This window comes from Anopheles marshallii, chromosome X, assembly GCF_943734725.1.
Source record: "Anopheles marshallii chromosome X, idAnoMarsDA_429_01, whole genome shotgun sequence".
Taxonomy (NCBI): Eukaryota; Metazoa; Arthropoda; class Insecta; order Diptera; family Culicidae; genus Anopheles; species Anopheles marshallii.
Window position 1 is genome coordinate 7,244,357 of NC_071325.1, and position 15,892 is coordinate 7,260,248.

Consider the following 15,892-nt stretch of genomic DNA (forward strand, 5'->3'; position numbering starts at 1 on the left):
GAACAATATATAGGGAGATAGCCAGAAAGAGAGAGAAAACGCAAGATGAAACGAAATATTTGCTGTGCTGCTCTCGATCCGTTAGGTGGTTGGGCTAGGGGAATGGTTTTCGTACCACAGCCCTCGAAAGCCACTCACACAAGCGCACTGACGCGGTTCGGCATGGGCGAGCAGGAAAGAGAAAGAACACCGGCAGCTAGAACGGGTGTGCGTGCCTGTTCCAACAGTGTAACGCGCGTTACGCGGATGGAATATGGGGAATTTTATCAACGGAATGTCCCGTTCGTCCTTTATTGCTGTACGAGGTTATGAGTTGTTGTGTCCTTAAGGTTGTTTGTGTGTGTGTGAGATTGGTGTTAAGCGTCTAATTACAGAAAGTTCGTTTGTTTCACACAAACTCTTAGTTTAAATTGAAAATTTCTTCGTATCCTGGTCACGGCACCAAGCGTTTTTATTCGTTTTTCAACCTTTCCACTAGACTTTCTACTGATTTTAAATGAAATCTTAACAATACCAATTTTAAAATAAACGGCAGCATGAAAATCTTTACGGATCCTGGTCACGGCACCCAATTCTTTGCGTCTTTAAAACAAATTTATTGAAAGAGCGACTGTTGGCCGTGGCAAACACAAAATGTTTTACCGATTCCTTGTATTTTTTCTTCTCACACTGTACGGTGCCGTAACGGCATCGGTGTGTGGTGTGCATCATCACACCACACACATCTGTTTGCAATTGTAGCATGAAGATGTGCCCTTGTGCTTCCCTGCTTGCTGCAGCGTACACAACGGCAACTATGTTGTTCCCGCAGTAGCGACCCGCTTTTACACGCCACCTGCGACCGATCAATCGGGCATGGTTTCGAGTGGAATACGGAAAAAAAGGAAATAAAATACACACACATGCACAGACAAAATCTCACACGAAAAAAGGGCCAATATATACCCTCCGCGAGCACACTTGTTAACGAGCAGATACTCCGGTTACACCACTGTCCCTGCCATCCCGCAAACGAATACACTCACACGTGTGCGCTTGTTACTGTTGGTGGCTGCATGTGTGTTGTTGTTGTTGTCTTTTTTTTTACTTTTATTTCCTTTCTACCTACACCCTCCCTCCCCCATCTTCCCCTACCCCTACCACCATCCACAAGGTCCTGCAGTTTAATGTGTCCCGCTGGATGATGAGATCTGCGCCATCCACAATTGACGCCGCCACGCCGATTTTCGATGCATCAGCACAGCGCACTAGAACGGTAGTGCATTCGTAAGATGCGCTCGCGGCCCGGCATTCCGGGTGGTTTGATGAAGCCCGAAAATAACACACCGAAACGGAGAATTTTTCCGACCGCGCGTAATGCGTGAGATTGAGCGGGGGACGAAGGTGGCAGGGGACTTACTCCTCCTTGGGAAAATCGTTCCTCTTTGATGTGATGTGTCGGCATGAACGCATGAAGGAGGAAAAAAAAAATGGAAAACAGTCACAAGAAAGCAAAAAGCAACCCGTAAAGAGTCATCTGTCTTGGGTGTGTTTTTTTAGTCGTTTTGGTGCCGTGACCAGGATTTTCCCATGTAATTACGCACCGCAGGGGGTATAGATGGGCGGGCGCGTTTCGGAAAAGGATTTTTCTTCTCGAGGAAAGCTGTGTGTGTTGCTTCAGGCGGGGCGAAAACAGACGGGGGAAAGCCGATAAGCAATGGTCGGGAGCGATAATTATCGTTCCAGCCCTTTTTTTCGGTGTGATTTTTTAACTTGTTGACATCTTGCTCTCCCCACGGAAAGCTCGAATTATTTTGTGTTCTTGCTTTTCTTATTTACGGACTTAAACAAAAAAACACACACACACACATACGCAACTGAAACAGTAGATGAACATAATCGAGCGTGAAAGAAGAAAGGGAAAAAACCGCGCGACAAGTAGCAGAGTGGGAGACACTTTAAGACATAAATTAAACCAACCAGTTAATCGTAACTCCAACCGTGTGTCAACTTCGTCAATGGTGCATAGAAGACCCAGGAGCGCGATGATTTCCGTCTGGTTGCGTCGTCTTGGGCGTGAAGGAATGTCTTTTTTTTTGGTCTTTATGAAGTGTACTTTTTGTTGCTGTTTCGTTCTCTGCGTGTGGAAGAAGCTAATTTCTACTGCCTTTCTGTTTGTTTCCCACCGGCCCAAAAGGAGCAGCTTCCTTATGGGAGGTTTTTTTTTTGTCTTCCCTTCCTAAAACCCAACACTGGTCCGCGTCAGTTACGTTCGGGCGCGAAGATCTAGCGAGCTAAAGCTTCGCTTTGAAAAATGCGTATGCGTCCAAAGTGATCAAATGTTGCACTGGGGCCGGTGTATACCGCCACCGAGGGTTGGAAATAAAATCCGCACCGAGCCAATTTGTAATCGACTCGGCTGGAAACGGAAACCAAGCCCCTTACCCAGCCCCCATTCCGCGCACGCATTCCCCCCACCCCCCCCCCATCCGACAACCACGTCCCGCGCGTCGAGTGTCGCCATAATTCCCGGAGCTCGGCACGCGCTGACCCACCAACACACACGTTTGCTGTTTCGCGGTTCGAATACTGGCCAATTATTTAGAATCTCGCGTCAGCGCGACCACACCACCCCTCCACCCGGGGGTACGCCTTATGCCCGCCGGGTGTGTGTATGTGTCATGGATCTATCAGATGGGGGTTGACAGCAGTCAAATGATATGGCACTGTCAGCATATTTTGAGCCCCGTACCACGCTTCGCCTTCCCCGCGCCGCGCGCTTTTAATCTGTTTGATTCGCCCGCAAAAATGCTACCACACACACACACACACTCACCCTGATCTATTTCTACACGTTGGCAGCGATGGAAGGTATGGATTTATGTTGATGAATAAACTCCAATGAGCCCGCGGGGTGCTGCTGGAACGTGCTGTCAGTGCATGATTGATAATAAATAGTGGAAAGAAAGAGCGAAAGAAAAATAGGTGTATATGCGCACTGATCAGTTGCAAACGTTACGAAGAAGTGGAATTTTTCTTAGACTTGATTGAGGATTGGATGTGTTCCTTTTTTTTTTTTGGAGTACAGGGTGGTCCAATAGAATTACAATAAAGTGCACATATTTAATTTTTTGTTTTGATTTTCGGGCGGTTTTTATGAAAATTTTAGATAGAAGATACAAATATGGAGACATCGAATCCGTCTTATGCATAACCGAAAAGGTAGAAATTTCTATCAAGTCCGTATCTCAAGTCTCAATATAGTCAATATAGAGTAGAAAAAACTCTTTAAACAGCGACGTTGAAGCAAGCTTTTTCCTCCAATAATTTTGGGAGAGTAAACACTCTGTTCTTGAACGGAATAGACTGAAAGTGGCTTGAGTAACAGTGACGGAGCAATTCCTTGAAGAATTCCCAAAAATGGCCAAATTTAAGCTAAGATTTGGACATCTTTTGACCAAAAGATTTGATTTATGTTGACATTTGTCAAGCAGCTGCTCGAAAATAATTGCAGTCGATTGTGGCTCCAGTCCAGTCCAATGTCCAGTTTAAAGGCACTCCCTAGTGCATCACCCTGTACCACGCCGTTACCATTTCTCCTGGCTGAAAAAAAAACGACAGTTCCGGAGAAAAAAAAAACAAGTTCTCCCGTAATGTGTGGTTTGCAACGCGTGCTCCGAGCAACCACCATACCGAGAATCCGTTGGCCGTAAACAAATCTTCCAAACCCCTTCCCCTCCCCACCCCACCGAAAGGGTTCAATTGACGTAAGCTAATATTAACCATCCGGTGCAGTGGAATGGGTGGGGTTGGGTGGTGGGATGGATTGGGGGGAAGGGATGTGAAGAAAGGGGGGGATTGGCAAATTGAAGCGAGCCGGGATGGGTTACGCCCGGGTGTCAAATAGATGTCGCGACAAAAATACATCCGGAGCGGATAAGAACCGTATGAGTGATTGTGTGGCTTTATTTACCGTTTTTTTCTCTCTCTCTCTATCCTTTTATGTTTTGTTAAGCTATGCTCAATTGCGTTTCTTATAATAGTCATGAAAATGTAAATAAATGAATCACCAGCTTCATATTAATGCTCTTTATGCTTTGATCGTTACAGGTTTCCTGTCGTGCTCGCCGTCACCCTGCAAACATGGCGGCACGTGCGTTAGCCGCCCGAATGGTGCATCCTACTGCAAGTAAGTATAAAATTGGCAACCATAAACCGAATTGGGGCTTTGGCGAACCTGCAACGGGCGGTTCTTCACCTTTTGGTGGAACAATAACGCTGCGTAACGCACCGTAACGCACGCAACAGCCACCATCAGGCGCTGGTAATACAGCTCGTTAGTTATTGCTAATTAAACAGCGATAAATCAATGTACAGTAAAAAAATAAAAATAAATTCTATCATGGGATTGCTAATTGAAACTAAAAATACCCAACTGATGGCATGGGCGGTCAAACCGGTTTCCATCCTTTTGTGGCTTAAAATCCTTCCTTTATGGGGTCGTCATAAGAAGAAGAACCACAAAAAAAGCCTCCAATAATTCGCATGTATTTTAGCTGAATGTTTTGTTGCGTCATTTTAGTCAGGAAGAGAAGAAAAAAACCTTGTATCATATCCTTTTTATTTCCCCCATTTCGAACGGGGTTGCTTTTACGGTTACTCCGTTACAAATCCCGAACGCTAAACTGTCATCCACCAGGTTCGCCGCGATGGTGACCGGTGCATGGAATTGGTGTCCCGGTTTGCTTTATCGTTGCTGCTGTTGCCACGTTTTCTTTTGCCAACTGCTTGCCGCGCACACCGCCACCTCGTTAGCATCAAAGCGAAACCATGAAACGTGCCATAAATCGCCAACGCGCGCGTTCTGGGGCCCGCCAAATAATAATGGCGAACAACGGTCATAACCATAACACTTGGACGATAATGGCAATAAATTCTGATGCCGCACCATGTCTCTCCGCTCCAGTGCGAATGAATGTGTGTGTGTGTGTGCGGATGGGAGCTGCAATTTCCATCCCCCCCTCTCAAGCAGTATGGGGTCGTTCTATATGTCAATGCATATTTGGTTTTTTTTTATTCAACTTCACCCCGTTCGTTAACGCTCGCTGCAGTTTATTTTATTCCATGTGTTTATTCCCCTTTACTGTTTCCCTTCCCTCCCTTCCCCATTTTCCCTGCAACGCTTGTAGTTGGAGCAACCCAAAAACATACAGACGAGCGTACGGGGTGGCCTAAGCAAACGTGTGTTGTGCGCACACGAAGCGCGAAGGGATATGTTGAGACAATCAGATATTGTGTCGCGCCTTTTCGCGATCCACTTATTAGCTGCCAGCGGAGCAAGAGCGAGGGTGCAATGGGGAAAACCGTGGGCAAGAGGGCGAACACACGTACGGATACATGTGCGTTGCGTATTCCTTCGCGATCCAGAGTGCAGTGCGGGAATATTGACACATGGGACCATTTCCTCAAATTCTTCCACTTATAAACCCAACATGCAAAAGTAGAATGGAAGCGCAGGAGGAAAATGAGGAGAAGGTTGTTAAAATCCTTTTGTATCGGGCTGTAGCGATGAGACGAAACGCGGAGCGAGCATCATCAGCACCGTTGCAAAACAAAAGTAAATTGATAAAAATGAGCCGTGGCCAGCAAAGCGGGGTTTGGGGAAGGTTAGTTGTGAAAGTCGTAAAAGGGTAGGGGTTAGCAGTCGTGTTCAATTAGGAACGATGGTAACCGCGAACGAAACCACCATAGAAAAGCAAAACACAATCGAACTCGGCACCGTGCCGGATGATATAAAGGGAGAGGTGGCAAAAAGCAGCTAATAAAGTGGACAAAAAAACACCATACAGCCAACCAGTGGGCGAACGAAACGAAAGATGATAAACAATTAGACGTTCTTAAAATGCATAAAACAAAGGAAAGACACTTGAAAAACGAACTTGAAGAACGAAAACTAATAAAACAACAGAAAAAAAAAAGAACACTGCTAAGTGATTCAAAGTGCGGATGTTTGCAATTTGTGTTAAAATAAAAATAAACGAAAAGATATAGAAAAGCGGGAAAAAAAGAAACAACCAAATACACAAAAAAGACGGGATAAAAGAGTGAGATAAAGATTTGCCACGCAGAAGAAATGCATTATTGGTTCGTGTTTTGCGTTGTTCTGCGGTGGTGATGATGTGTGTAAGCGGCACAGAATTATGCAAATCGACTAGTGTGGCGGGGGTGTTCTGGATAAAACGAACGGAGCGAAGAAGATGGATTAAAAAAAACATAGAAAACAAGCAACAAAATATGTAAAGAAATGAAACAGCACATAAAAAGGCAACAAAGTAATAATGCATAAAAAGAGATGAAAATGAAGCAGCAAACATTCGAAGCTGACTCAAAACCTATAAATATAAATGTACCAAAGAGAAGAAACGCAAAAGAGATGTAGAGAAAAAAAAGCGTAAAAGACAAAGCAAGCAATAAGATAGAACCTTCAAACGGAAGAGAAGCTCAACTGAGCAATATAAGAAAGAGAGTGAGAGAGAGTGAGGAGAAAAAGAGCAGACAAGAACACAAAGTGGGAAAGAAGGTATATATAAACCGAGACATAAAGATAAGTGCAGCGCACACTGCTGTTGAGCGCGCGCACGCCCGCGAGCGGCAGATGAGCAAGAACTAGTGGACACACACACACACACTATTGTCGTCGCCTTCCCGATGTCGATAAATTATTCAAATTAGCCCGACGTGGCCCGACGTGAATATAATTATTTATGAACAAGCTTTTAAAAGCACTGAAAATGTAAGCACTAGCGCTGGGTCGCGCCTATCGCGGTGTCCAGCTTTCCTGGCGTGGCTGAGCCAAAGAACACGCGGGGTGGGCCTTAACGACCACGCCGATACGATGGTAGAACCGTATCGGTTTTTAAGCCGTTCTGTACGAACGATGCTCCCATGTGCCGTGCACTGAAATGGGAAAGCATCCTGAAAGAAGCCCCCTCTCCCAAAAAAAAGGTCGAATTGGCAAGGGAAGTAAATCAAATATTTTTTTTTTTTGCTCGTTTACACTCGAAACACCCTCTTTGCCGGGGGTTGTGGTGTGCGTTTGTGCTGCCAGTGCGTTACTGATTGATTGCACTTTTATTGCACCCGTCAAAATATGCTTCCTCCCTTTCCACGCCCCTCCAACCTGTGGGACGACACGTGGCTTTTTTTCTGTCACAATGTAGCGAACGGTTCGGTCAGTTCTGACTCATTTATGGAAAGGATTTTTTGGTGTTGTTGTTGAATTTTAACGGTTTTTGTTTAAAAAATTCAACAAAAATGTGTGTGCATTATTGGGCCTTGGCCGGATTGGAGTGTTTTCTTCTTTCTGGTGAAATTAGTTAGCCTGTTTGAGGTGAGATAAAAGACACATTTCTGGCAATCCCGTCGTGCTTCCCACCATGGGAAGCTGTTATAGAGAATTTATAATCAAGAATGGGCTGAAATGAATGTTGGAAAAAAATGCTTAAAATAAGCTTCAATATGATTCCCTTCCCACCTGCCGCTACCTCTTACCCCTCCCCTTGCGCGCCCACATTGAAAGTTGCGCGCGTGGGCGTCACTTGAAGCGTTTGCTTCCACCCCAAAATCCTTTCCATTTTTTACAATCCTTCGCAACCAACCATAAATAAATATTCGTCGTTTATCATAATGGCGGTGGTATACGTGTATGTGTCACCATATGTGGGGAGGGGGGGGGGGGGGATGGGGAGGTTGTTTTATTAGGATTTTTTATTGGTCGAATGTTCGGCCCCGGCCCAGGATGACAACACATTCGAAATCTGAACACTGGTCGTTTACCCTCCGCAACGCAGCAGGGGATGAAACGATCATCGGGAAAGCTTTCGAAAAAATGGTGTGGGTAGGGGGAAAGGGGGGAAGCGCAAGGTGGGTGTAGGTAGGGTACACAAATGACAACTTATCGCGCGATGATTATGATGAGTGTATTTTATGATTTTCGATCGGTTTGTTATGGTGGCTGCGCCTAATGAGGGGTGGCATGTATGTATATTTTTTTTTTGGTTTGATTAATATTTTTCTTTATGACAGCTTGGAGTGTGTTTTATGTGGTTGGATTTGTGTTTAAAACGCCAAATTAAGGAATTATTAAGCTAAATCTATTTTTATATTAGTTTTGAAAACAAAAAAAAATGATCAAAAACAGTTTCGAAGCTGAGAAAATTTTCACAAAAATAATGAGAAAATTCTCATAAAAACACTTCCATCTTCAATAGGGGTTAGTTTCATATAAGGGAACATTTCAACGGCCTTACTAGACCCCACAACTACAGCAAGCATACTTCAATGCAAGCGCAACACCAGACGACACCAACACGAAGGTAGCAGTGAAGTACGATCCGAGGAGTATAAACGTGTCCTAGGATAGATTTTCACAGCCAGACGTTGATTGTTGGTAACATTTGCTGTATTTTTCATAAAAGAAAGCATATTTCATTCAATAAATGCAAATTTTCATTAATTATTGCTTCGAAAACAAACATCATTTGGTTGGCAAAATCCTTCTCAGAACGCGTTTATACTGGTCGGATCGTACTTGACTGATATCGTCGCATGAGTTTTGTGGTAAGCTGTGCTGCGATTGTGATATCATGTGGTTGCATTGAAGTTGTCATGCACAAACATTCACTAACAGTTTGTCATTGAAGATATCATGCACTGTAAGGGTTGTTTTTTCGGTTTTTTTTTGTAAATTGTTATAAATAAACTGCCAAAAGGGGTTTTCTAGATGGAATGCTTATGTTTTTTTTTTTCTTTTTCTTTTTTTCCTTTTTTTTTCCTATGCTGACGGCCGTATGTTATTGCCATTAATGGAAGAATTCTCAAGTTTAAAGTTTTCTTGATCTAGCTGTTTTTATATTAATATTTAATATTGGCCCCAGTAAAATAGCAAAATAAGTGATGTTGAGGAATACGTTTTTTTTCCCCCGATTTTATGTTTCCTGTTTTCCTACTCCATCTTTGCAGCTGTAACGCTCCTACTATAGCCACGATTTTTCAAGTGATGGTTCAAGTGTTGCGGGCAGTTTTAGGGATTTCCTTCACAGCTGGGGTTTTTTTTTACCTCCATCCCTCAAGAAGCGGCTTTGTTGTTTGTTATCTCAGTGAAGAGCAAACGGTTGCGTCACCGCGCACTCTAGTGCGCGTGCAAATGCACGTGCCCAGCGGACAAATTGTGCCATATGCATAAGGGGTGTGCGGTTTAAAACCATTCAGGGCGCATTGATGCTGTTTTGCACTCACATTCGATAATTGAAACAGTTTAAATATCACATAAACTTGGTCATACATTATGCAGACACATACTGGCAGTAATCTCATGATAGCAGTGCACCATTTGTGAACTGCATCCCGAGGATAGTAAGGAGGATAGTGCGCTGTAAAGTATAATTAAATGAAACATTTCGAAGTGCATTCCCTGTGCGAACAGCGTTTCGCTACTGCTGTGGTACCTTTTACGTATGTGCCCTTGTCGTACTGCCTCATCATTATTTAAGCCCGCAAGGGAATTGGGGAAGGAGGCAAAAAAAAAGTAAAAAGACAGCAAGGAAATTAACGAACCCGCCAGCAGCTTCCCTGTTCGCTTCGAAAAACCGAACAAAACCTGGTCTGGAATGGACAGGATTGCAACTTAGACATACACACACACGAAAAGAACCGCATGCTCTGCTGTAGCCGTCAAGGTTTTGCCGGGATGGTGACGAGGGGGGGTTTTTTTTCGGCGAGGTGGAATGTCCGATTATGGTCATCGAGCCCTTCGAGGCTGGCTGACCGTTTTACCCCCGTCCCTCCCCCGATATGGGCCTTTTTGCATAAATTATTCGCTCACATTCGCATCGGGGCTCTATTGTTATGCTTCCCGGTATGCCCGGCGATGCTGTTTTCGCGATGTTTTGTCCGCATGGGGCTGCATCTTGTCAGCCCTGCATCAGCCACGATTCGCTGTGCGGTGCCGGCCGCATCCTCGACGATGGGGGATCGTTTGTTCTATTTGTTATTTGATGCATTATTTCATTTATTGTGCTGCACTCAACGCATTAGCAAAAGCGCTAACAAAAAAATGAAACATTTTAACGATCTGTCCAGATTTCATAAACCCCCCCCCGCGAGCTGAACATAAAAAAGGGGGAAAAAATAACACACTTCGTAGCGTAGACTGTTGCATCCACGTGCCGACGGTAAAGGGAAATAGAATGTACTTGAAAAAAAAACTGCAACCAACGAAAGGAACAGGACAATTGGTTTCTACGTTGAGGGGCAGAACACAAACAAAAAAAACCGGTTCGTCGCTTGGCGTGTCATTGTAGTTCTTCGTTTTGTCAAACTTCGTCTACCACCGTTTGCCGCCGGGCACACGGTCGTGATTTTTCCTTCCCAGACACGGCCCGATGGGGGTTATATTGCCAAACATGGTGCCCCCCCCCCCCCCCCCACACCCCCCTCTCCCCCTCCCCATACGTCGTCGTCCTGGCTGGGTGTTTGAAAATGCACAATCTTCCCACTCGTAGAGTCCTTTTGGCGCATTAATGTGGGCTTTGTTTTCCGCTGCATCGCCTGTTCGCTCTCCTCCACACGCGCTGTTCTTGGTGTAGGATTGTGCTGGAAGTGGTTTTGTTTTTGCCGTGCCGTTTTCTTACTGTGCCCCATCTTTCAAGGTCTTTATAATCACATACACACACAGCGAAGCACGAACGTTGCGGCGAGATGTGAAACATCCTGTGGGTTTTCCGAGGTTTTTTTGCTGCTGCTGTTGATGCGTGTGTGGTACAGGGAACGTTTTGCGATGAGATTGCAGACGGAAGATGATGGGCCGCGCTACCCCGTGTTTGCCGTACCAATGTCCTCCCCGCAGGAATGGATTCAAACGAATCAAAAGACTTCGATGCGCCTCCGGGGCGACCCGAACCGCCGTAAAACCGCATACCGAGTTCCACCCACGTTGCGAACCGGGGAATGGACTTTTGGTGCAAAAATGGTGTTCCCTTAACCAGCGTGGCATGGATGCGGTCGCTCGCCGTTCGTTAGCAGTGTGTTTGGATGCATCAAACAGGCCCATGTTTCCTTATTTAGGTGGGTTCGTCGCTTGCTGCACGCCGGAGCCAATTTATTTATTTTTTCTCTCCGCCGTCTTGACGTTCCCGTGGGGAAAGGCATGGACGAATGTGATAACGATGTGTTTGTGGTTTTGCTTATTTCCTTGAGGAAAAAAAACCTATATAGTATTGAGCTATGGAGTTTATAATATTTTAAAATTTATCCAATTCAATCCAGCTTCAAGGTTGTGAAAATGTGTGTCTAGTTTTTCCACGACTTTTATAAATCGGTGGAAAACACACATTTCACAGCAAAAAAAAAAATAAAAATAAAGCCAAATCACATCAACCATCCCACCGTCTTAAGGACAAATACACATAAAAATCAATTCGCCAAGAAACAATGGGCAATCACGCGCTGAAACGCGGTACGGACGAGTGAATGTGAATATTTCGTCCCAATGCTCAGCAATCGCTGCAGATTTATTTATGTGGACCTTTGAGTGCGGAAGTACGAAGCTCGAAGGCTTTCCCTCTCTGTAAAATAGATGCTCTCCATCTTACCGGGTGCATAAACCAAGCACAATTCTCTCCTGTGCAAGAGCTACATTTCCGTGTGACTTTTCCCTGTGCTCCCCGGTGGAAAAAATAACGTTGCCAACCTCTACGGGGTTTCGCTTTAGATGGAAAGCCTCCCCCTTTAAAGGGTGTGCCTCGGGGGTGGACAGGGGAAAAAGGGGTTGGAAAATCAACCTTCGAAAACCCGCACACAACACAACACGCACACAGTCGTATACATTAAATTACTTAATTATGCTATTTTATGATCCGAACGGAGCTGTTGCACGAGGATCGTTCCTCGCTCTTTCTATCTCTCTCTCTCTCTCTCTCTCTCTCTCTCTGTATCGCTCTTTCTCGCTCACTCTTAATCAGTGCAAATGGGCTCCTGGGGCCCCGGTTGAGACGGCCGATGAAGATGATGATAGATCGGCGAGTTGTTTCTTGCTCGTCGTTTGCCGATGCGTTTGCGTTCTCCATTTTCTCACCGGCCGTGAAGTGAACGCGCTCCCACATGGAGCGCTGTGCCCATCGGTTCATATTTCGCCTGGAATCGGTTCGTTCCTTTGCGTCGAACTCTTCACCCTTTTGGGAGCGTTTTGCTGCTGGCGCGAACAAAAAACAAAAAGGGAATCATCATTTCCCGTTCGAGCGGCGGGGTGTGTGTTTCCCTTTGCACCGAAGATCGAATTCCAGACACGCAAATCGATCGACTATTGATGCGTTGTGCGTGCGGACGAGTGAGCGGTTCCTTCTTCCCTCATAACGTAGCATTATTACTGTTTTGCCCAAAGCCAGGGTGCCTGCAAATTACGGCCACAACATTCGGCTTTCGCGTTCGCGTATCGGGACTGTTCTTCCGGCGGCCACAAATAAAAAAAAAGCCAAACTCTCGACCGCCACACAGCCGTAACCTTTGCGGATAAAAAAAACACCCGTGGGCGAACGATTGGTGCTAGCGAATTTCAGCCATGACGGTTGAATACACCGATAGCATCTTAATGGCATAGATTAGCACCTCTTAGCAACGACACCCGGTACGCCCGGTCGCCGGAAACGGGTGGGCAGTGGGGTGGGTGGGCGAAAAAGCGGGGAGGCAAGTGAGTGAAATATAGAGGGATGCTAATGCGGTAGAAAGGTGGAAAGAATACAACCAACGGTGGAAAGTGGAGCGTGGGGGGAGGTTGTTTTTTGTGTACTTTTTTTCCCCCCATTTTGCTATCTTAAAAATGTTAAACCAATTTTAAATATTTAGCAAGACTTTGCCAATAGTTTCAAGGAATGTTGTCTGCTTTGTTTTGCATTTCATTTGTTGTTTCAATTTGGATTTTGGTTCTATAAGTTGTATATCCTTTTGCTCATTTTCGCTTGCTGTTGCCGTTCAATCAATATTACACTTTATTATCTTCTCCTGTTACCTTCTTCTGTTTTTTTTTCGTGTGTGTTATTTTGTAGTTAACATGATTTTGTTTGTCTTCGATGTGCATTGTTGTTTTTTCTTCAAATACTTATCGTTTTTACTTGGCCATAGTTTCTAGTTTTTGCCTTTTTTGGTTTATTTGCTTTTCTTTTTAATCAATTGTCTATTTTATTATCTTCTCTTGTTAACTGTTTGTTTTGTTTTACCTGAACCTTGTTTTTTGTTTGGATTTACATTATTTCGTTGTCTTTTATGCTTTTTCTTGTATTTTTTTCTGAATACTTCCTGCTTTACAGTAATATTTCATCATTTTTCTTATTCATGTTATTTGCTGTTGCATTTAATCATTCTTGTGATCTATTATCTGCACTTGTTATCTTATAATTTTTTGTTTGTTTTATGTGGTATGTTTTTTTTTTGTTATAATAGTTTCCTAATTAGTTTTTAATTTTATGTGCAAATGGAATATCGTTTGCCTAGTTATGTTTAGGAAAAAAAAACAACAAACACACTTCTCAAAAGCTGTACCTGAGAGACTGTGGACAACAATCCGGGCGGGAAATTTTTCATACGGTCACCACAGTTGATAGCAGGAGACATCGCGAAATGGAAGTAAGAAAAGAAGTCATGCGAATTGCTGCGTGTGTGTCGTAAATGTGTTCTTTGCGGAGAACAATCCTAATCCGTCCCAGTGGAAAATGTTTTTTTTTCCGCGGCAATAATACACAGCCAAGCGAGCAGGCGACCCGGCGAGGGCCCGGTAGAGAAAGAGACACCAAGACGAAAATTGCCATACCAGGGGGGAGATTTTGGGATGTTTCGGAGCAGGTTTAAGATTTAAATGTTTCCTTTTTGGCTCGCCGGGACAAGTTGGGCACGGTATGCTAAGAAAAGCATAAAGCAGCCATTTGTTCCTCCTTTTCCAACCCATCCCCCTTGCACCGTTTTATCCCACCCTGCTCTTGATGGTGCTTTGCGGTTCGCGGGCCATCGACCCCCGGGTGCTTGGGCTTGCACTTAACGGCTTAAGATAGTGTAAAGACCTTATTTTTTTCTTCCTGTGCCGGGTGACATTCGTGTTTGCCGTGGGGGGAGGGGGTTGTATGTCCATAAGATTGGTTCATAAAACCCTTGTTGATGGTTGGATTTTGTGGCCAGGGTTTTAAACCGAAATTGTTGGCGTGTCGCGATTTGTTGCTCGCGACGATCATAAAACGAATCAACCTTGAGCGGGGCGGGGTTGAGAGGGAGGAGCGAGGAGAGGGTGGCAGGGAGGTGGAGTAAAAGTTATAAATTAATAAAACACATCATCTCCGCTGTGCACATTCATTTTCTGCAGCGTGATAATGCGTTGGAATTGAGAACTCAGCCGGTATGGTAATGCTGGTGGTGGCACGGTGGGTGCACTTAAGGACATTTTTAAATTAAAATAAAAAAAAATCATAATTCAGTTCTTTCGTTTCATCAAACGAATTTGATCAATTTTACCTTTTAGATGACGGTTTTTTTTTGCGGTGTGAAAGTTTTATCCCCAAAGCGTTATCGTCCCGTTTTTCCCCGCCTTTCGCAGTGGTCCCACTGTGCGTGAGCCATTGTAAATCCTGCGCGGCATACCTGGTTGAGTTTAATGTGTGCGCTTTGGCGTCTTTATCGCATCAGCAGAACGAATGCATCTTAAAGTGCATTAAACAGCCATTTTTCAGTGCGTTTCGCAATGAGCCTTTATAAAACCTCTTCCACCGATTCCCTCCCCCCCCAGGGTGTAGTTTGACAGTTTAGCGATCGTAAACGATCCCAATGGTTTATCCATCGATCTCAGCTGATGCAATAAAACAAAGTGAAGGCAAACAAAAGAAAGAACAAACAAAATTAAAAAAAACATAACCAGCGGGGGTGCAATAAACAAATAACAAGGGGCGACACGCAGAATATCCTCCGTTTTGCAAAGGTTGTTGCCGTGTTTTATGTCGCAAAAAAAACGGTCCTTGAACGGTTAATTGGTGTCTCTTATTAATATATGAGCCGTACGAAAGCCGGCCGGTCAACGCTGCCGTAGAGGTGAAAAGGTCCAAACGGATGTTGACCCTCCCCGAAACGGCAAACGAGCCGGTGTTTCTTCCTTCGGTGACAGTTTATACATTTTGAGTTAAAGGATTTTTGATTGGTGGTGAAAGGAACTACGCCATTTACTTTTTTGTTTGTTAAAACAATTTTTTGCGGGACGGATTTGTCTCGCTTTTTTTTTCCTGCCCCGCTTTGCATTTGCCGGAGCTAGATGGGGTAATTCGATCACTTACAGAAAAAAAAACCCAACCTGTCACAGCTCCGTGTTGTGATGGTCTTTTCCTCCGTGTGTACGGTGGGCTGGCATTCCCGTTGGCGGGGTCAGATTACTTTCGGGAAGCTAATAATCGATCAACCTTGCCTGGGTGTGGAGCAAAACTTTGGCAAAAACCTTTGCTTGGGTTTATTGTTTTTGCGTCCATTAAATGTCATTATTCTTTAGAATCATTGTAATCTTCTTTTATTTTCGCGAGCTGGATAGCCACCTTAATTGCTATCACATGCGCACCATCTCTCGGAGGGTGGAAGAGCCGTCCGGGAGGAGATATTTTGTGTCTTGCTAGGCAAGAAGTGGCTAGCGAATAGAAAAAAAAATAATAAAACACACTTCGAGAGCAATTCATAAACCGGTTCCAACTCCAACGGCCAGCAACTGGACGCCCATTTGGAGTGGTCCGGTGCTTTAATTATCAATGCTTTGCCGTGTGTGTGTGTGTGTCAGAGTGTCAGAAAACTGTACAGTGGGCCGCCTACGAAGGTTAACGGGGCGTTGATCGGCAGCCGG

At 44.6% G+C, this 15,892-nt stretch overlaps 1 protein-coding gene across 1 annotated transcript in view; it reads left to right on the plus strand.

Annotated features, from left to right (window-relative positions):
• The window catches only part of LOC128718593 (neurogenic locus Notch protein), a 73,311-nt gene that overhangs the window by 26,351 nt on the left and 31,068 nt on the right, over nucleotides 1-15,892 (plus strand). The window contains exon 2 of the mRNA XM_053812218.1: nucleotides 4,090-4,168. Within this exon, the coding sequence (XP_053668193.1) occupies nucleotides 4,090-4,168 (79 nt within the window). The remainder of the gene's footprint in view (nucleotides 1-4,089; nucleotides 4,169-15,892) is intronic.